The sequence below is a fragment of the Ruditapes philippinarum genome, unplaced genomic scaffold, assembly GCF_026571515.1.
Source record: "Ruditapes philippinarum isolate M1 unplaced genomic scaffold, ASM2657151v2 ctg223_1_1_1_1, whole genome shotgun sequence".
NCBI lineage: Eukaryota > Metazoa > Mollusca > Bivalvia > Venerida > Veneridae > Ruditapes > Ruditapes philippinarum.
In genome coordinates, this window is record NW_026851762.1 from 148,122 (window position 1) to 171,191 (window position 23,070).

At 32.9% G+C, this 23,070-nt stretch overlaps 2 protein-coding genes across 3 annotated transcripts; both read left to right on the plus strand.

Moving 5' to 3' along the window:
• Positions 1-2,248: 2,248 nt before the first annotated feature.
• Positions 2,249-7,550, plus strand: LOC132739015 (uncharacterized). 2 transcript variants are annotated; one of them, XM_060726658.1, is made up of 4 exons: positions 2,249-2,324; positions 4,922-4,950; positions 5,159-5,776; positions 6,284-7,550. In XM_060726658.1, the coding sequence occupies exons 1-4, from the start codon at positions 2,317-2,319 to the stop codon at positions 6,661-6,663; spliced, it is 1,035 nt and encodes a 344-aa protein (XP_060582641.1). In that variant the 5' UTR covers positions 2,249-2,316; the 3' UTR covers positions 6,664-7,550. The 2 variants fall into 2 exon arrangements, with proteins under 2 accessions (XP_060582641.1, XP_060582648.1); XM_060726665.1 differs by lacking the exon at positions 2,249-2,324 and adding an exon at positions 3,048-3,170.
• Positions 7,551-10,227: 2,677 nt separating this feature from the next.
• Positions 10,228-21,896, plus strand: LOC132739072 (PDZ and LIM domain protein 1-like). Its single transcript, XM_060726726.1, has 3 exons — positions 10,228-10,798; positions 17,040-17,188; positions 19,902-21,896. Exons 1-3 carry the CDS (start codon positions 10,700-10,702, stop codon positions 19,978-19,980), a joined length of 327 nt encoding a protein of 108 aa, XP_060582709.1. The 5' UTR covers positions 10,228-10,699; the 3' UTR covers positions 19,981-21,896.
• Positions 21,897-23,070: the final 1,174 nt, after the last annotated feature.

Sequence of the window (23,070 nt, forward strand, 5' to 3'; positions counted from 1 at the left end):
TGAAGACCTGTTATGACGAGATAAGACAATACAATGAAGATACTTTTGAGCATATTTATTAAATATTTCTACACAATTTCTAACAACGTTACATTTGTGATCTATTTTTTAAAATACGAGGGGTGTTCGGGAAGTTTAAGGACTTTTGCTGTAGTTTGATAAATAATAGAAATTGAAAAACAAGAAAAACACCATAAAAATATTTAATTATTTTACAGCAAGCTGTAAAAATTACAATGAAATACATAAAACAATAAGTAAATTACAAATAAAACAAAACATACACCGAAGCATACCCGGAGTACGCTAACGTCACGTCAGTGCTAAAAATGTTAACGTCAAGTTTCCCCGATCGTCATATCGACTCACTTCTTGACGTAATCTCCATTCACAGCTATACATTTTCTATGCTTCTTGACCCATTTGTCGTACGTGTCCTGGTACCAGATGTTGTTGAATGACGAAATATTCTCTGGGTTTCAATTTGTAATTCCAACCCGGAATCAAAGCGTCGACCACGCAGCTGTCTTCACCACCGATGGTCGACCGCATCGCTTGTCATCCTCTATTGACTCTCTTCCGTTTCGGAACATGTCGGGCCATCTAAATACTAGCGATCTACATCATTTCTTTGTTGTACTAGATGCTTGAATCATTTTATACATCTCCGTTGGTGTCTTTTCTATTCCTACACAAAACTTGATGATTGCCCTGACTTCAACGTCGCCTATTGACGTCATTTTTCTCTTGATTTGTGAAAGGACCAGTGATGTTAAAACCGTTGTTATTCAAACAATTGTAACGATTTACGAGTAGAATTTTCAGGAAATGACGTTGACGTTGTATTTAACGCTCGTGTTTTTCGTGACGTTATCCATTGTAATTTAAGAAAAGTATTATAAATTAAATATATCGGTACCATTAACTTACATACGATAAAAACGGAGTGCTCAAGGTATGTGTTATGCGGTTCCCAAAGAAACAAGTTTCGAGCGGTATTTGTCTATTCTTGTTAGTGAGCGTTATACTACATATTGAGCACATATCTAAATTACATTTTGTGGAATATGGATAAAAACGCACCATTAAGGAAAAAAATACAGCAAAAGTCCTTAAATTTCCCGAACACCCCTCGTACATGTTCACAAAACGAATTTAACGGTTGTAAAATTTAATTCCTGATATAGACATATCAAAAGCAATAAAGTTTCTACGATAATTTTATTAATCACCGAATTATATCAAATATCAGGAGTAGATGTTGGAATGATTTAAATGCCAGATCAAGATCAGATTATTGCATAAAGTGTTAACGGAAATGCATTTCGAGGTAATGTTATTTTAATAAGTATGCTTAAAGGACATATTTAAAAAAGCTACACTGTAATATCAGTTGTCAAAATTGGCAGTATTTTAATTGTCTTGGCAGTTTCACATACTGTTTCTGCACGTGCTATTGTACTACAAAACATGCATTTGTTTTTCAACAACCGATTGTTTCACAAGTCAGATTATTATTGTCTATTCCTTGATACCACCACTCTTTTTCTCTGCAGATTATATGATTGTTTTGTGTTTTCTTTCATCTTTCGTCGCGGTTCTAGTTGTAGAATTGGCAAGTTGCCGGTAATAGATTGCAGTTTTAATGCTTAACACATCAAAAGTGGAAAAAAATTAATGCGTTCTTATATAGTTGTTTTAAATGATCAATATTGATGAAATACAGATTCATGATAATGTTTTCATAATTTATACAATAGTTGAAAATTCAGAGCTGTTTAAACGTCATGCTTCATCTATCCTTGTGACCAGTGCAAACCAAGATCAGCTGGCGCCTACTCGCCGTCTGATCTGCGCACTGTTCGCAATTCAGTCAATAGTTATTTTGGAAAAAAAGGGTAAATGTGTTGTATATACATGTATTGGCAATTAAAATATTCAGCGTGATAAAATAACGCAGTTTGCCATGCAATGTTACCGGATTTATGCAACATAAGTATATTTAGGATTATTCACTTAATCTCATACCATCTTATATTGTCCGGTTATATTGAAATAAACGCATAGCTGTTTGGAGCCACCATTACCATACATATAATAAAAAAAAAAACAATATAATTGCACATAGAAAAATGTCGTGGTCAGTTTAGGCCTAAATTCAAAACGTTTTCTAGATATCGCGTTCATTCGCGTTACGTTACTGTCTAGAACGAGACCGTGACGTTTCCAAGTAACGACGTCGGTATGTCACCATGCTGGATGTAACAGATTAAATAGGCTTTCAACCATAGAACATTTAATCATTTATCAACTCAAATGACAAGGTAAGCATAGAGAATATTGTTTTGTTATTGAAAGTGATTTAATTATAATGCCATTACCAAGATATGCCGCCAGAAACGATCAGAATTTGTCGGAACACTAGCATTAAGAACAAATGCATTATTTCATTTGGATTCAGTTTTTGCCAATTACAAAATATTGTCTCGGACATTAGACATAACAAATGGTGTTATTTTAAGCATTCTCGAACAGTTCCAGCTAAAATTATGATTAAAATTGTGTTATTTCAGTCAATGACTAATTCATTTTGGGGGATGGTCTCATTTATACATTTCACTATTAAGTCACATTCGATCATTAGATTATTCTTTCAGAACAAGTATTCCTAAAACCAAGCAGTAATCTCACCAATGAGAGTTAAGGAAGCTGAATGAGAATATCGCGTCTGGTGCAATTCGAACCCACAACCTCCGGATTAGGGGCACGGTGTTCTATCCCTATACTACTTGTTTTCCACAAAATACCCCCCCCCCCCCTCCAATTTAAAAGTTCCAAATACTTTTACTAAATTGATTTTGAGCTTAGAGTCGATGATTATCTTATAAAATATAAAGTTTGTAAAATGGAAAGAGCATGTAATTTTTTTATTCAGTAGATCTAAATGCATGTAAATATAGCTGAAACATAAAATCTACAAAACGCGTTTCTATTGGTCAACTGAAACAATTAAGTCACGTGATATTTCTTGACGACGTCTCTATAGACAACGTAAAGCATTTTAACGTCAAAATAGGTTTACTAAGTGACAGGCGCTAATTAAACTGCAGAATTGGTATTAAATATAATGATTACTGAAACATATAGTATTTCTTGCAGAAAATGAACAGGTAAAATGACTTAGATTTATTTTAGTCAAGCCTTAATGTGATGCTGTACTGGTTACTTTTGATTTGTCTGTTTTATCTGGATTATGAAAATACTTTAAGTTACCCTTTTTAAAAATAATATTACTGGTGCCATTTAAAGACATATGGTCAGATATGTTATGGCTTCTTCTGTTTGCCTCGAGCCCAAGTTCCTAAATTGCAATAAAACCATTTATTTGGCTACTGCTGCTTTTTACCACTCATATAATTTTAATCTGAAAATGCAATGTATATGCGGTTTACCAATCATATTATTTTAATCTGAAAATGTAAAGCAAAGGCGGTTTACTGATCATATTATTGTAATGTAAAGACGGTTTTACAGATCATATAATTTTATTCTGAAAATGTTATTCATAGGCGGTTTAGTGATCATTTTATTTTAATCTGAAAAGAAATGTATAAGGGGTTTAACCAATCATATAATTTTAATAATCTGAAAAGGTAATGTATAACCGGTTAACGGGTCATATAATTTTAATCTGAAAATGTAATGTATAGGAAGTTAACCATAATTTTAATCTGAAAATGCCATGTTAAGACGGTTTTACCAATCATCTAATTTTAATCTGCAAATGTAATGTATGGACGGTTTACCAATCATATACTTTTAATCTGCTAAGCGGTTACCAATCATATGATTTTAATCTGAAAATGTAATGCATATGCAGTTTACCGATTATACTATTTTCATATGAAAATGTTTTGTACCGATCATATAATTCTATTCTGAAAATGAAATGTATAGGTGTTTACCGATCATATGATTTTAATCTGAGAATATGATATATTTTAATCTGAAAATGTTATTTAAGGCAGTATACCATGGTTTTAATCTAAAAATGTAAGGTATAGGCGGTTTACCAAAAATGTTATGTATGATCATGTAGTTTTAATTTTCAAATGTAATGTACAGCCGGTTTACCAATCATATGATTTTAATCTGAAATTGAAATGTATAGGGGGTTCAATGATCATATAATTTTCATTAGAAAATGTTATGTATAGGCGGATTTACCGATCATGTAGTTTTAATCTGAAAATGTAAAGAATAGACGGTTTACCACTAATATGATTTTAACCGACCATAAAATTTAAATGTGAAAATGTAATGTATGAGCGGTTTTTACCGATCATATAATTTAATCTGAAAATGTTATGTATGGGCTTTTTTCCACTCATATAATTTTAATCTGAAAATGTAATGTATAGACGTTTTTCCACTCATATAAATTTAATCTGAAAAAGTAATATATTGGGGGTTAAGATTAACCCTTATCCTGATGGAACTAACAGACATTAACCTTTGTCATCAGTATAGAGCCAAGCCAGTCTTCATTTCAGTCCAATCTGACAATGCTCTACACGTTTGGCTGATCCAATTTTAAATTTTCGTCTTGATATTCACAAAATTGATGATGATACAGTCCAAAATACGGAGGCTGGAGAGTAAAATCTAAGAGTAACAGGAAGTTAGGGGTTAAGAAAAATATTAAATTAATCCATTTTCCTTCAAAGCACAGACGAACGTACCTACCATCTGTCCTGAAATGACATGATATGCCACGGTATTTTAATTGCACTGTCCTAATAGCTTCACATTCTTTACATTTTATTTGAAGCTTAAATGTCATGCATGTTTAAATATCTGTTCTTCTTTAAAACATTGAAATCCACTGAAAATAAACTTGTAAATATTTCTAATTTTACAGATTACCTGATTCAAGAAAACCTACGCAAGGTAAGATACCCATTATTCTTAGTAAAAAAAACACGTACTCTCTACTAGTATATGATAAAATTGCTTATCAAAGAAATATTAACTTAAAATCAGGTATATCAAGAAATCATCGTTTATTTTTGTTATTTTCTGTTGCTCTTTACTTAAACACTGTTTACCTCTATTTAACATACATTTCTTTTATCAATTATGTTATACTCACATTCAGGTGAAGGAGTTGAGGTGACAATAGGGATTTCACCAAGACTCCAGCCATTGCCACCAAGGAAATCAACACGACTTCCACCGCTCAAATCTCAGCGACTACCAGACATAAACCCTATTCAACCATCTTATAAAGTTTCAATACTTGCCACAAGTGCAGAACCCGAACCTAAAAAGGAGATCAGAGAAAAAGATTTATTCAGCCGCCGGAAAGGTGTAAAGTGTGATAATAAAGCCCCTGTTATAACACACAGAAGAGAAACGAATGAAAAAGTTGTTCCTGCTATTGATAAGCGACATAAATCCAATGATACAAAAGTTGGAAAGACAAAAGATAAACTTCCCGAAACCAAAGTTATAGTGGAGCACACTGACAGCATCCACTTGGAAGAAATCAAACGTAACAATTCACGAGTAGACTCACAATCTAAATTAGTTCCCACCTGTCCTAAAATCCATCACGACATTAACAAAGAAGTCACGTGGCAGAAAGAACGAGATCTTCTTAGGAAACATAGAAAACAGCAGGCGCAACGGATGAACATGAATAGGCAACCAGTAAAGGCTGTTACATCGTATGATAAAACTGGCAATGAAACAAAGCGTCTATGTCCAAAAGAAGGTAAAATCCAATTAAACGTGATATCTTTTGACTTCTGATGCCCATTTGGGTGTTGTGGCTATTGGATATTGTTGGGAGGGGCTTTGTCTTGCAAATGTTGCTCTCCTTTTCTTGCAAATGTTGCTCTCCTTTGTTGAGCTTTATTTTCATATTTGTTTAAAATTACAAAACCAAAAGTTAATAAAGTCACATGTTTGTGATCTTAAATTATTAAGGGGATTAATAATAGGTTTAGACAGTCAGATTTTGCATTTGAAGGAAATTTTGGCGACAACCATTGTTATGTGCTTTTACCTATCAATATGTTCATATATATAGATTATTGAAGCCAAAATTTTATAATACAGAACATTAAATTAAACACATATGCAAGAGCATAAATAGTACTTTATATTAAATAAGAATATTATTAAACTGTTCGTTAATAATTTAATAGATTATTCATAATATAATTGAATATTATTAATAAAATGGAAAATTATAATTTTGCCAACATTTTCAATTTAGAAATGTCTGATAGAAATCATCGAGCGAGCGAAAGACAGAAGATAGATCTGTCTGTCCGTCGCAAATGTGATGACGACGAAGACTGGGACTGGGATAAAGATATTGAAGAGTTCCTGGAAATTGAGGAAAAGCAGAAAACCCGTCAGCTATCAACTTCCGGAAAGTGCACACCTGCATCAAATGGGGCAAAAAATCAGCAAACGCCAGTTATTATGAATTGCACAAAGAAAGGATTGGGTTTTAAATCAAAGAAAAGAATAGAAGAGGAAAAGCAGCAAGAGTTAATCAGAGTAGAAATTGAGAGAAAGGAAAAAGAGCGAATAGAAATGATGATCCCACAGAAGATAAGGAAAGATTTAAAGAAGTATGGTTTTCGATAAAATCATTATAATTTTGAGATATTAATAATTAATTTATATGAATATCAGTGAAATGATTTCACGACAAAAAATAAATTGAAACGTAACCAGTTTTTTGAAAAATAAATTTGCTGAAACGTAATGCGATTTTTGAAAAAAATTGCGATTGAACTTGACAGCGGAAGAAGCATAGAAAATATTACTTTTGCATTCAATAACAAACAGAATATTGAAATGTTATTTATTTACTGTTTCACTGTGGGACTTGTGCATGAATCTGGAGATATTTTACATGGAAAGTGAATCATATGTGTTTTAAGACATTGGTGAGGTTTCTACATGGAGAGAGATATATTATTTTCTTTTAAGCAATTGGCGAGGGAAACCTGTCACCGTGATGATACTTCATGACAGTAACGTTGGCAATTCTGTTAAACTGACAAATATTCCTTTAAGAAAAAACGATGATGAATAAAAGGTTAATATCACATCTTCAATAAAATTCATGCAAACATGAGACGGAGAACATCAGAATTTAAATAACAGATCAATTCTGATTGAAGAAAACAAATTTGGTGCATGTATAATGTTTGCCAAATATGACGGCAGCGTCGGAGTAATGGCCAAAACCGTTTTTGAACTTTAATATATAGCGAGTTGATAAAGCATTGAAATGTGTAAATGATATTGTAATGTTAAATTGAATATTCATTTACTCAAATCAGGTAATTTGAGTATATTGAACAAAAATCAGAGAGTGAACAGTTTACTCAAGATTAAAAAAAACTAAACTACCATGCATATTCTCCAGTATGATTAAAACGCTAATTTGTATTTGTCGTAGTTTTCGGCCTTCTTGACTACTTTAGTCTATATATTAGTAGTGCTTTGTATTTTACATGTTGACTCAATTGCCATAACATTTCTAGTTATTATTGTTATGTATTTTTGTATTGCTTTTTTCATGTACTTTGATGACTCATTAAATAAAATATTGCTTCCTTGAAGATTGTTTTTATTTATTGTTTTTTTATTTATGACCAAAATTGATGATTGTTTTTTTTATTTATGACCAAAACCATATTTTCTAATCTATAAATTGTTATATGAAACATGTATGACACTGTTGGTACAGAAATATTGAAACATAATATTTATATACCATGAAGTATAAACACATGTTGTACTGGATTCACAAATACATCTCACGTCAACGCCTTTACTTATTTCTGTATATAATTTAAGCTGGCATATTTTCAAGACAATATTACGGAACAGCCTCGCCTCACTTTAAAACAGTTTATAATGGGAAAACATAAAATCAAATGCCAATTTCCATTTCTATTGGAATGTTAATATCTTAAATTGAAGATGTTATATTGATATTGTAATTGATGATTAAAAGTAGATCTTGCTATTTCAATTTAAAAGAAGTGTAGTGACGTACGTAGAAAAATATTGGAAGAGATTCAGTACAGCGTCTTAGGTCGTGTAAACCAAAATTCAAAATTTCAATGGCTTTACAAGAGCTTTTTTAGAGTCTTCGAATGATTTCAAGTAGCCAAAAAGTAAAGTATCAGCATAATTTGTGAAATAGCTTATTACTATCACATGTACTCACATTTTATTTTCGAAACAATTCGAAAGAAGTATGTAAACTATAATGGTTGGTTAACGTTAAATGTATCTCTCTCGAAACACTGTCTTATGAAAAGAGTCTTCTTTCTAACTAAAGACAAATTGGAATAAGGTATCGTCTGTGTGTGCAATTTTGACAAGCTTACATACGTTACAAACCTCTGATGCTGAGTGGTTACGATCGTCTGCTTCGAAATCTCTTGTCCTCCATCCCCGTGGTTTCGAATCCTGACCGGGACTAATGATTCTTTAATGTGATTTCAAGCACACGGAAGGTCGGTGGTTCTACAACGGTGCCTGGCCGTGCGTGAAAAAAAATGCACTGTGGGGGCACTAGAGGTCCTCCTCTACCTGTAAAGTTTGAAATTCACGATAACATCTTAACAGACTCAGTCTTGGTGCGAGCCAACATATTCAAATTAGTTCCGACGGGCGTCTGTTTTGCTTATTTACAGAAAAACTCCAGATACAGTGAGCATTTCACGCCAATTCTAATTCCGTCGAGACGAAACGTAAATTTTCGAAATAAATTTAAAATACGGAATCTCTGTTTATAAATGGTGTTTCTATGAACTTTATTCTTACGCTCCTAAATTTACATAAATCAACATTCTGATAGTGAAGACCTGTTATGACGAGATAAGACAAAAACAATAAAGATACTTGTAAGAATATTTATCTAATATTTCAACAAAATTTCTAACAACGTTACTTTGTAATCTATATTTAAAACATTTTCTCAAAACACATTTAACGGTTGTAAAATTTAATTCATGATATAGTCTCATGAAAAGCAATAAAGTTTCTACGAGAATTTATCAAATCACCGAATTATATCAAATATCAGGAGTAGATGTTAGGATAACACTGCTGATTTTAAGCACTTTAAATATCATAGATTACAGCCGCGTAACTCGCAAAGATAGGGAACATAAAGTGTTTCGAACTCTAGATAATGTTTACTAAGCTTTTAATTATGTGATATATTTTGTCTCCGATTTGTCACTGCATTACAAATGACATACATCTGTATTTGAATTTTTCTTTAAATGATTCTCTATCAATAACACATTAAATTAAATACCTGCAATAATTATATAATTAAAATCAAACACTTTTTTCTTTCATAAGGGATTTGAGAGATACATAAAAATGTTAAAAAGAAAAAAAGTTGCTCCCTCTGGGGTTTGAACCCACGCCCCTCCGTTCCAATGCTGTTGACAGTGATTCTACTTCAAAGTGGAGATAATGCATGTATACTACCTTAAAATAGATCTATATCAATGCATCTTTCTTTTTAATAGCATGTGTATAGTACAGTGTCCGAGGTTACAAGAACGTTTCTAAACTCAGACCTCAGTAACTGATTGGTCAGAAACTGTCACAGAATGTTCACTTACCAATGAAAATCTTGTGATTTGAGACAAAACTCAGAAAAAAAATTTGAATAACCTTGAGGCTAGCTTAATACAGATTCATTGCGGAAAATTACACTGGCGGATGATGGAAGGTCAGGTAGCTGAACCTATAGTTTTAGTGGGGAAAGTTTAACTGTTTTGGAGCACGAGAGGTCAGGTAGCTCAACCACTAGACATTTTGCTTACAATGCAAGTCAGGGCTCGCCAATTGATTTCGAATGCTCGTTAGCCATAAATGTATTTTTTTTATAAACAAAAACCACATGAAATGTTACGATTACAAACTTGCCATTTAGTAATTTGGTTTTCATGTTGTATTTAGTTGGCAATGTATGGCAGGTCTGTCAATAAAACGAATCATTGCACCAGGGTTATTTAAATTCTATTTTAGACCGTGATTTAACTAAAGGGCAAATATTTAGAATGATATGATGTCCTTGAACAATTTTATTTTAATAATTGGATACTCGTAACATCTATAAATCAGATTATGTTAGTCTTGGGGTGGGGGAAACAGAAAAAAAAATGTTGTAAAGAGCTATAAATAACAATGTTACAGTGCCAGGTCTAACTAATGGAATGAAATGTAAGAGTAAGTCGGCATGTGAATTCAAGGTAAACCTACCTGGATTACACATTACCTACCTAAGTCTTATTGTTTTCCCCCAGCTTCGTTTACAATTTTCCTCTTTTTACCTGTGTAGGAACCGGTGCATCGTGTAATCAGTATGTTGTAGAATCTACTATCATTTCTTCTGCTTTCTGCTAGAATCGGCAGATAAACGGTTAGGTTCATACCACCTGCTTCAGGTGATAACACATTTTTGGAATTTTGTAAACAAAATAAAAATTGGAATATTGTGAAAACAGATATAAACAGGTTGCTTGTTTGATTGTTTAATATTGAAGATTTTTTTTCGGGGAAAAAAGTGAAGCAGTGAAAGGGAATTAATAGCAGAGTTGAGGTAAAACTAAGTGGAAAGGTAAAAAAAGGAAGGAACATGACAACTGTAAATATATCAAGGCAATCAGTGAACCAGCCCTGGGGAATGAAGATCAGCGGTGGGCGTGATTTTAGGATTCCACTTCAAATTAAAAAGGTGAGTTAAAATCTTAAATAGATCATTTATGAGCGTCTGTAATAAAGACTCACCAAATCTAATATATTATCATTAAAATATGCATCACAGTGCATTTTATAGGTCGATCTTTAATTCGTTAATGCAAAAGTGTTCGGTTCGACCCGTAAATAATATTTTGGATTGACCTTATATACACTTTTCAATACTAGTATTTCAGTAAAAAAGGTGAATATATGCGTTCACAGGCAAGTACGTAATCATGCAGTGATTAATGCATCGCTCTTGTATAATAAGTATTAATAAATTTCATATAAAATGGCATTAATGCCGTATCGTTCAAGCTATAACGTTAATAAAGAAGAGCAAATAAGTATAATAGTAGTGTTGGCTTTATGTTAATGTAAAAGAAGAAGCAAAGGCTGTCCCATATTGCCATTGCTTATACTGAAGTTTTTGGTGAAAGGAGTTTTCCTTATGTACACATGCATTGTAAATTGAGATGCAAGGATCTTTATCATAAGTACTTTTAAAAGGCACAAGTTATATACTTTTGATGGCTGCAACATCAAAATATTGTATATTTTTTACTAGTTCATCTGAATAATTGTTAACGGTCTGAAAAAAGGAGCTCAGCTGATGTCCAAAGGCCTAAAATCAAAAATTTAAAACATTTAAAGCATTTAAAACTGAAAAATATGCAAACAATGAAGGATTTAAATTGAAGATTGATTTTTCTGCGATGTTTGAGCAAATTTGATTTAAAAACGTTTGCGTTTAAACATTTTTACTTGGGTCATTTTGCACAATTAGAAAGGTTATCTGGAATAATAGAGTGAATGATCTTACATTCTGCACAACAAGTTTCTGGGCCAGACATACATCAAATGGTACACAAATCTCGAAAAAAAAATAAGCAAGAACAAAAAAAAATCCAAGTTCAATAATGTAAAAAAGCTCTTAGCGGAATCTCTTTAATCACTCTAGATATGATTCAATTGTTAATATACGTATATGCATGTATATAAATGGCTTAAAGCAAACTTTTCATCGCGTTCGTCACGCTTTTCTACTTTGTTCCTTTTTGGGGAGTAATGGCTGTGGGAAGTTCTCTATAATTGCTGATCTAAATTTATTAACACGTACACATTTGAGATAACCAGAATCTTTAAAATATCTAATAACAAAATATTTATGCTATTGTTAGACATAAAATTCAAAATATTTTTATACAAATTGCAAAATATAGTTTGAACACATATGAATCAGTGAGTTATTGCTTAATTATTAATTAGTCAGACAGCAATTAACATAATTAACAGCTAATTGGAAAACTGATAACAAAACAATGCACATCGGAACATCTGTACAGTCAGCGAGATAATAATTATGATATGAGCCGCGTCACGACAAAACCAACATAGTGCGTTTGCGACCAGCATGGATTCAGACCAGCCTGCGCATCCGCGCAGTCTGATCAGGATCCATGCTGTTCGCTATCAGTTTCTCTACTTGTAATAGGGTTTGTAAGCGAACAGCATGAATCCTGATCAGATTGCGCGGATGCGCAGGCTGGTCTGGATCCATGCTGGTCGCAAACCCATTATGTTGGTTTTGTCGTGACGCGGCTCATATTATCTTAATACACATCTAAGAGATGGTACATGCGAGTGTTTAATCGTAAGATATACTTAATGTGACAGTCGTTAAATGCAAGACTGTATAATGAACAAACGCATAACAATTTTCTTTTACCTATGTATATCTGTTATGTTTTATATATGTATATCTGTTCTAAGATCAATAGAAATTATAGGTAGAAATCATCCTACCCGATGCTAACAAACTTGGAATTTGTGAGTCTGAGAAACAATGCATCGATGCATTAACCTTTAGCCGCCGGCTGTCGGCAGCAGATTCTACCCATGCGACATGTACAGGTTAGATCAGCCGGTACACCTGTGCTGTCTTAGCATGGAATGCACTGTTAGCTGTTAAAACTTATTTTAACATGGTCAACGGTTTTGGAAACCAGCCGTCTTTTTTTTTAAAAGGAATAGATAATGATAATAACGTGCCGTGGCCACTTGTGAAGAGCTTGGCCAGTCCGTACAGTATACAGTCGGACCAACCTTATTTCTCTGGCTGATAAACTGGAGTATCTAAAAAAAGCAAAGCTCCTATAGTAACTAAATATATTGCTAAATTCTAAGCAAACCAACTACAAATTAAGCGTGGGAAGTGTTTTATAAGTTTAGTTTTTATACTAGAACTTGATTAAGTTAACAAGACAGATCTGCTCTCATAAAATTCATATGAGCCGCGTCACGACAAAACCAACATAGTGGGTTTGCGACCAGCATGGATCCAGACCAGCCTGCGCATCTGCGCAGTCTGATCAGGATCCATGCTGTTCGCTTACCAACTCTATTATAAGTAGAGAAACTGATAGCGAACAGCATGGATCCTGATCAGACTGCGCGGGCTGGTCTGGATCCATGCTGGTCGCAAACCCATTATGTTGGTTTTCTCATGACGCGGCTCATATGTACTTTCATGGTCTGTTCATTCTCAGAGATCCTATCGTAAATACATCTTCCGAATTCGATCTATCTCCCCATACCGATGCCTTTCGCTAAATTACGCACCTTAATTAAACATGTTGTATAATATGATTTAATTTGTATTGTAAGTCTGTCAGACTGTCTGTCTGTCTGTCTGTCTGTCTGTCAATTGGTTAAGTATGGTGTTTGCATGTATCACGTGACAGACATATGTTTGGTAATAAAATATAATACATTATATTTATATAATGAGAATATATCATTTATGTAATGTTTTACTAAATTCAAAGAAAGGCTTGATCACATGATATGATAAAAAAGCACTGACATAGTAGTACAAAGGCACACTAGAAAGGCACGAATGACATACAAGAATAAATACAAAACTTTATAATTATATATACATAATACTCATTTGGCAACGTATTATCTAACACATCAGTAGCTACAAATTTACAGTACTAAAAATGCTATTTCCATCCTAACATCATTCAACATTACGTTGCCAACAATGCCAATAGTTACTAGGTGTTGATGTCAACGTGAGATAAAGTCTTACACAAATAGTCTCTATATCTCAAAATAAATAAAATAAATAAATAAATAAAAATGCTTTTTAAATAGATTAGTGGCAAATTACATGTAAATCATATCTTTAATAATAACTGTATGTATGTGTTCTTCTTGCACGCATTTGGACATGACATTTAATCCATTTTATATGCAGTAATATAACAGACTGTTGTAAATGTAATAAGTCGTAGATATTTTCATGGCTTTGTCACCAAAGGTACATACAAAGATATATACAACACATCTTTAACTGTTATTGATTAAAAAAATGAAAAACAGTTTCATGAAAGCTTATTACAAGTAAAAATAGCCGAGGAGTTCCGATTGGTCCGACGATGGCAGAACAGCTAGACATTAAATGTTAACAAAGCATTCAGTTCAACATATCAACACATGACTGTCATCGTTTAAAACATTATATAACGAAAGATATGTGGCAACTTACAAGTGTTATTATATTCCGCTAGAATACATCACAAATATCTCAGACCACGTGTTGACGTAAGTTTGGCATATTACATGAAACATTTGGTCTTAAAAATTGCTGAAAACCCTGAAATGTATCAGATATGTATTTACTTTAAAAACACGTGCGGTTTAAACAGGCAAAACTTATATTTATATACATACAGTGTATAAATAAATACTTTAGAAATTATATATCTTAACATATGAGCCGTGTCACGACAAAACCAACATAGTGCGTTTGCGATCAGCATGGATCCAGACCAGCCTGCGCATCTGCGCACTCTGATCAGGATCCATGCTGTTCGCTTACAAACTCTAAAACAAGTAGAGAAACTAATAGCGAACAGCATGGATCCTGATCAGACTGCGCGGATGCGCAGGCTAGTCTGGATCCATGCTGGTCGCAAAGCCATTATGTTGGTTTTGTCGTGACACGGCTCATATTTCATATTGCTGCGAGCGTAACGTATGATGACGTCAACAACGCTGTCCCTTTTATACTGTATTAGGTTTGCTTCATCACGAACTATACTTGGCTTGTCTGACATATTATAAATAAACAGTATCGGACAATTTAAAATAGGCATATTTCTTTTAGCAAAACCTGAAACTAATCTTTGAAACTAGCTATCAACGAAACGTATTGGCGAAATGTGCTTTATGCAAGAGCGCCACCGTATCAAATCTTCTTTCTTTATTATTCCCTTCGGAGAAAGTGCTTAAAATAAATAAAATTCGCATGTAGCAATTCATGCTTCAAATCCACTGTTCAAAATCTTAGACAAATATTAAAAAAAAATCAGGCGAAGGTTGACCAGTATTTAGTATTTATAAGCATATGACTTAATTAATTTAACAGATGGTTAATCAGGCAGACACTTGGGGTGTTTATAATATATTATACACATTCAAATATGACTGTTTTCCAAAACTGCTAAATTAAGTTTCATTGATATATTAGTATATGATATAAGTATATGTGCTGGGATTGACAAATATAAAATTTATTTGGATTTTAAGACGTTTTGGAGGTCCAAACCCCAAACGTTGGGTTAATTAGGGTATTAACCTGAAGAAAAAAGTTATATACTCATGGCGTGATGATGAAAAAATATCTCTGCCAAAGTTTTATGAATAGCACAGTAGCATAACTAATAACAACAGATAGAGTTATCATGTACAATTAGTGCTTATCTAATTGATACAAGAGTAATGTACTCGCTCAAAGATAAATTCATGAGAGCAGGTGCGCTGATAAATGCGAACAACGACAAAATAGAAAATATACATATGTAAATTGTCATTATACCAGACAAATAACAGGCCAGTGCCAGTGAAAATATCTATGACTAATTTGAGTATGTAATAAGAACCGGCTGTTCCAAGTACTTGTATCTCAACAATTCCTTAGACCAAGTTTATAACCTATTACTACTTCATAAAGAAAGTCATACAAGCACCAAGAAGGTTTTTTGTTTTGTTTAGTTTTACGGCGCACCAAATATCGCGCCGAAACAGGAAAAATGTTTTTGGCGAAGTCGGGTGTTACAAACTTAACTTATAACAACACCAGGGGTCAAAACCAGCTCACCCACTGGAGCTAAGAGATAATAACTCTAATAAGTCTAACCCATTGAAACGATTATGTTATATATCTTGCTAAATTAAAACAACAGTAAATTGCGAGCATGTCTGAATTTTCACTGTCAAAGATATACGAGAAAATATATCCAGTGTTAAATACATTTACATTATATCAATATAAATATATGTGACATTAAATATACAATTGCAAAATAGTAAAATGTAACTACGGTTTAACATACAATGTCAAAGTCAGAAAATGTAATTGGGGTAGATAGACAATGTCAAAGTTATAAAATGTTCTGTGGGTTAAATATACAATGTCAAAGTTAAAAAATGTAACCCGATTGAAATATACAATGTCAAAGATACAAAATATTGCCTGCCTTAAATATACAATGTCAAAGTCTGAAAATATAATTAGGGTAGATAGACAATGTCAAAGTTATAAAATATTATGTGGGTTAAGTAAACAATGTCAAATGTGACTTTGTTAAAATAGTACCAATGTCACTTAAAATGTGACAAGAGTAAAATGTAGAAAAATGTTAAGTCATAAAATGTAACAAGGGTTAAATATAATTATTATGTCAAATTCCAAAAAATGTTACTGGGGTTAAATATCTATGTCAAAGTCTTATTACCGTTAGGTTACTTATGTCAAAGTCATATGAAATGTTACGACATGTTAAGTTATAAAATGAAAAAAATAATAACACGTACATTTTGAAAGTGAATTATGGCTAAAAGCGTTTTTTCCTGTAAAATAGTAATTGGTTTTAAATGAAGTACTTCAAATTATCCTACTGTTTTAAATAATTCATACAAGTCCCTTTAAACTGTGGAGCGGTGCCCTAGTGGTTATGGTGTCTCGCGGTCAACTCAGGGATAATAAGTTCAAGCCTTACTCGGGTCACCACCATGTTTCTGCATAATTATGACGCCAGTGCAGGTTGGTTCAAGGGAGCGGACTCAAAAGAGATTAATTAAGTTGCAAGAACTTGTTTTGCAATCGAGCTTAAATAAATTTGTTTACAAAAAACTAATACAAACAAATACTTTTACGTTTTCAGGTAGACCCAAATTCACCAGCTGCAGGATACGTCAACAGTGGAGACGGAATTAAAGCTATTGGGGGAACCAGCGCAGATAATTTGACACATATGCAGGCTCATCAGCTTATTAAAAGTGCCGGGAACCATCTACAGCTCACAGTCTTACAGTAAGTTTTAATGAAGATGTTAAGTTAATGAACGGTAGCGTTTATAAAACAAGCACACTTAAGACTACATTGCTTAAGACTACTTTAACGTCAACCAGGCGGGGGGGGTGATAACAATCGGTTTTATGCAGAAGGAAAACCAATGAACCAATAATCACTTACAGTAAAGTTAGGAATTAATAATCACTTCCAGGAATGGAGGGGACTAATCGTCACTTTGGGACAAGCTTGATAATGACAATTTAAAAGTTTTTCAAGTTATTTTAAATGTAGGCCAGATCCTTTTATTTTTTATTAGACGTCTGATAAGCATTGTAAAAATGTTTATTTTTGTGAAATTTTGCATTTGTAAACCTTAGTCATTAAACTGCTGGAGCTGTCAGTCCCCAGGAACTTCAATTGTGAATATACATGAACCGTGAGGAGCCCTGTCTGCCGCATTCATTTTTAATCAAAGGTCAAGGTCAATTATCTTGAAAACTCTATTCATGTGTAGAAAGGCCGTTTGTCAGAGACAGTCGAACTAGCAGTGCTTTCAGTACTTTGATTCTTTTCTAACATTGAAATGCCTTAGCTTTCAATGTGAAGGTAAAATCCATGACTTGGAGTTTGATCGATTTTGATCATATAGTTTGACAGAAACATTGACGAGTCGCTTTTACTTTCGTTTGCTATATTTTCTGACGTTAATTAGCATATATGTCATTTATATAAAAAAAATTTTACTCCATCATTTTTTTTTCTAATAGGATTCTGCACCAGCTTGTGCATTGCATTTTCTGACACGGCCGCTCGAAAAGTTTCATGACTTGCAAATGACTAAATACCTGGCCTTTTATGTAAACACATGTGTTTGAATCAGCAGTTTAGGACGACTAATTATTTGTCTTCCTCCAAATGGCATCCAATCATCAATGCTGAATCACCAATAACCCTTGGCATAAATCTTCCCTACATATGAGCCGCGTCACGACAAAACCAACATAGTGCGTTTGCGACCAGCATGGATCCAGACCAGCCTGCGCATCCGTGCAGTGTGATCAGGATCCATGCTGTTCGCTTACCAACTCTATAACAAGTAGAGAAACCGATAGCGAACAGCATGGGTCCTGATCAGACTGCGCGGATGCGCAGGCTGGTCTGGATCCATGCTGGTCGCAAACGCACTATGTTGGTTTTGTCGTGACACGGCACATATGTCATTTGGTATTTCGTAGAACAAAGTGGTTATAATTTCTTAAATAACTTTTTATTCTAGTGAATATGTGTGTGTAAAAAGTTAACGCTATATTTATTTTAAAATTAAAATGAAATAATTGCATGTAAAAACTTGCATGTTTAAAACAAGTCAGAAAATGGTCCTCCGTTTTCCCCATTTTATATAGCAATTCTAAGAAAAATCAAAAGTTTACAGATTACACGTGTAGTGACTGACCTTGTCGTCTAAATAATATCATATGTGTCTCGTATCAATGAATCGTTATCTGTTTTCCCTATGAAGATGCTTAGATCGCTATCAACATACCTGACTGTTTACAGGAACTTAATAAATCCTGGCATATAACAGCACGAAATGTTGGCGTGTGTCTACATGGTTACAGTGAGAAAATACCTGTCTACGTTACTGTGGAATTCACATTATTCTCCGGATACCTTTTTATATATTTTCTCTGTACCGTAAACCCGGGCAAATTTCCCGCTTATATAAATTCGCGGGAAAAATTAATTTGCGAAAAGTAGCGCAGAACAACAACAACAACAAAACAAAAACAATGCTTTGACGACGTACACAAAAAGCATGAAATTGTGAGAGGGGGGGGGGGGGGTATTTCGAAAAATATTTACTTTTACTTCCTTTAAAAAGCTAAAACTTAGTTATATCGTGGCTTTACCTTTCGTAGCATAAAATCACTTCTCATTAACAATTAATAGCCGTTTTCTATCTAGTATTTTGTAGTTATTTTTTCCTCTTTGAAAGTTGCAAAGTGTCACCACGTTATACCTAATTACGAGTTTAAAAATAATATATCTACTTATACGTGTAGTTTTCATTTTGTGTTTACGTATTGGCGTATCTAAGCTTTTACTAGTTATATTGAAATTTATTAAATGTGCTAAACAGGAAAAAAATAATATCGTGATTTAACAATTGATTTAATTACTTACTATACACAGAAATTATATAAAATACGTCATACTATGAATATACAGTAAAACCTGTCTTAAGGAGCCAGCCAAGGGATGCAGACATTTTGTACAAAAATGAAGCCCCTTTCTTTGGTATACAAAGGGGACTGTGTAATGGTTCAAATTGTGATCTCATAAACATGCTGTCCCTCTTGAAGTTTGTAAATATTTTTGTTACATTGACATGTTATCGAGGCGTGCAGAAACAGAAACAAAGACCAAAGAGTGTTGTTTCTTTAGTTTTCCTTACAAGAGAGTGTTGTTTTCCTAAGAACAGACTATTGTTTCCTTAGAAAAAAGCGTTGTTCTCTTTCGAAAAAAGTGTTGTTTTCTTGGAAATTTGAGTCATTTTACAAGGAAAAGAATGGGATTTTTTTTATTGGAAAAGTGTTTATTTTCTTGGAAAATACTTTTGTTTTCCTTGGAAAAGTGGTAATCTGGGTAAGGTAATGCATTTTATGTGAAAAGCAACTATACAATTACATTATATTTTTCACATAATTTATTTTCTATGTTCCCATTCCAGGGGCCATTTCAAGGAAGTAACCGGAATAAAGCCGAAGGGGCCTATCAAGTTTTCACCATGGAGAAACAAGCAGCAATAAAAGAAATGAAATATCAAATTAAATATAAAAACAAATGTAAAATTCTGCAAAATCAATCTTCTTTAGAAGTGAAATTTTTATCATCAAAATATCAGTTGAGTGTTGAGAGTTTGTGAGATGGATACGTACATTCCAACGTTTAGTTCCCTGGAAAATAAGATTATAAAAGTCTGTAAAAAACCTGCTAGATCCGTAAAGTAGAAATGCGCAACTAGCGGTTGAAATGGAAGTACCTTTTGGTGCATTCGCGCTTAAGTTTGTCCCGGTTTATATTTATCTTCCTTTTGAGCGGTTCATTTCGTCGTGAGAGAGCTCATTCCCTGTTTTGTATTGTTTTATAATTTATCTATGTAACCATGTATGGAAGAAGTTAAAAACAAAAGTAGAACATGTATTTAGATGTTTTGTTTTAAAAACTTTTACTGTACTGTCTTTAACCTTATAATGGACAAGTTGACATTTAACGCAATATGAAACTAACTCAAGAAATTCAAAACTTGAGTCAGTTATATATTATGTTCCAACACTTAAAATATAGCATTGTTAGACGAACTTTGTACATATATATATATGTATTTTTGTACAGTATTGACTAAAGATATTTTTCGCCTGCTTGTTTCACATTTTTCTTTCGATATTTTCCAGTTGGAAGAATATATTACCGAGTTTAATGTGAAAGTATCACATAGCGAAAACCAGTGATTTCCGTCCTCTGCTGAAAATAGTTTTAAATCAACATTTTTTATTTTTATTTTGTTTTTTTTTGTATATTATGGTGACCATATATTATCAAAATCATCGTGTGCATTATTTTGTTCCCGCCACGTTGTATATTTGGCATGTTATGCCATTTTATATAATTATAATAATTTTGATGGTGTTTTTTTACCATTGTAGAAGCTTTAGATATATATGTAGTGAATGATGTTTGTTTATCATATCTATGTTTGGTATAAAGTATACGTTTGAATTTACATTTCTAACTGAAAGCATCTCCTACAATACCAAAGACTCTTAACTCTGTAAGCTAGGTTACACTTGGGAAGACGGACAAGGGGAACAGAAACGGGCCGTGTCTATCTTTATGACGTAAGTTGTCAAGTCGCGTGCCAATGCGTAGATCCTTGACCTGTATAGATTAAGAGGATACAATAAGAATTTCACAGTAACGTATTTATTTACAAAAGAGCACATGTCAATTTTTGTGGTTACATCTATTGTAATACAACTTGGTCGCAATATCGTACTCTCTTTTTTACATTATTCTTTGGTCAGTTTTAGTCCCCTTATCCGTCTTCTAAGGCCTTATACACAGAAACCTTCTTTTTTTATTTTCAAGTTTAATTATAATGTAAAACAATACCAGATAAGTTCAATTACAAAGATAGATTTATTGAAATATGTTACAATGTCTTTTTCTGACATTTTCGTCTTAGCTGTCTTGTATCTCCCTACATTTATGTAATTTTCTTTTGGTGTTTCGAAAAGTGAGGTACAAGTCTGCGATTATATCATTGATATATTGGTAATATCTTAAATGAACAATTTTCATCAAATTTTGTTAAAATGTTACTTTATACCAGAAAACAAAACAAAAGAAATTAGGTTTTATCTATAAACAATTTCATCACTGGCTCATGTAAATTCTATTGTAGCAAAAATCCGGATATAAACCCTTAAAAAGTCCATGGATTTGGGCCCTAAATTAATTAAAAATTGGTCATGATATAATTTAGTTTTTTTCTCACTAACATGCTGTAAAGTCAATGTAAATGGACGTTATGTACGAGAATTAGGATACGTTTATTTTGTGCTTTATGTGTTTATTTTTACAATTGCAAGATATGTAAAGGGCTGTTCAAAGTTTGTATTATGTATGGATGGAAACAAAAAGTGAAATAAAATTTGAAACCTTTTATAGTTTTTTGTGTATTTGTGTCTGCGATGTGCGTGCGTGCGTGTGTGTGTGTGCGCTTGCGTATGTGTTGTTACAATGCCTATGGTAAAGCTTATCATAATCAAGACATTGAATTTCGGATTAAAATTTAACTTATTAAATACAAAATGATAGTAAATGAACCATTTGACGATATCAATTTTGATCCCTGGATAGATTTTTTTATACTATTAAAGACCGATAGATAATGTGACATGTACATTATCCAGCCAGTGGTTTTCGACAATTATTCTTCAAGTTATATAAAAAAAGTAGAGCTGGGCTATTTTGTCCAAAACACATGATTTATAGGATATTTGCAGAAGTCCACTTGACAGTGGAAGTTTCACAAAAAAAAACTGTGTTTTCCTATACAAGTCTATATAAACTAGGCGACACTCAGGCGGAGTCAAATATGACTCCAAGGGTTCTTTATATAACTATTATGGAGAACCACAGGGGGATATTACGGAAGACGGACAAACCCCACCATTTAAAACCCCACCACTCAAAATTTTATAGAGTGGACAAAACCCCACCACTAAATTTTACAGAGTGGACAAAACCCCACCACTTACCAATTATTGGGCAAGATTTGATGAATTAAAATATATATAATATACAGTACACATTTTCACATTTTACTTTTTAATTTCAATATAACATTTGTGTAATATAAGAGATTATACAAATAATTTACAAACTGTTAAATCAACATCAAAGAGTAGTCATTTATTTGAGACTGTGCCACATTTATGACCTTGAATTATCCATTATTTTCAGTTTCTTCAAATTCATTTCTTCAATTTATTTATATAAAAAATAAACTACTTACTATTAATCAAGAATGTAGCACATTTTCATCAATTAATGATTAAAAAATAGCACATTTTTATTCAGTTCAGTCAATTTTCCTTCATTGTACTTCATTGTACTTAGTTTAAGTGGATACTGTGGCTGATAGTCTGAAGAAACTCGGGTACAGTCTTCTCCTTATTGATGAGTTGTTCACACATTCTTTTGAGTTTCTGCTGATGCACAATTGTTTGTTTTTTAACATGTTTACAAGAAAGTTTTGTCCACTCTATAAAACTGAAGTGGTGGGGTTTTGTCCACTCTGTAAAATTAAGTGGTGGGGTTTTGTCCACTCTAAA

Bases quoted from the DNA above. Each gene is read 5' to 3' on its own strand.
- LOC132739015 (XM_060726658.1), top strand. The intron at 4,951-5,158 runs GTAAGATACCCA...ACTCACATTCAG, and splicing joins TTCAAGAAAACCTACGCAAG to GTGAAGGAGTTGAGGTGACA. The intron at 5,777-6,283 runs GTAAAATCCAAT...TTTTCAATTTAG, and splicing joins GCGTCTATGTCCAAAAGAAG to AAATGTCTGATAGAAATCAT.
- LOC132739072 (XM_060726726.1), top strand. From the start codon at position 10,700: ATGACAACTGTAAATATATCAAGGCAATCAGTGAACCAGCCCTGGGGA. The intron at 10,799-17,039 runs GTGAGTTAAAAT...TTACGTTTTCAG, and splicing joins TTCCACTTCAAATTAAAAAG to GTAGACCCAAATTCACCAGC. The intron at 17,189-19,901 runs GTAAGTTTTAAT...TTCCCATTCCAG, and splicing joins CTACAGCTCACAGTCTTACA to GGGCCATTTCAAGGAAGTAA.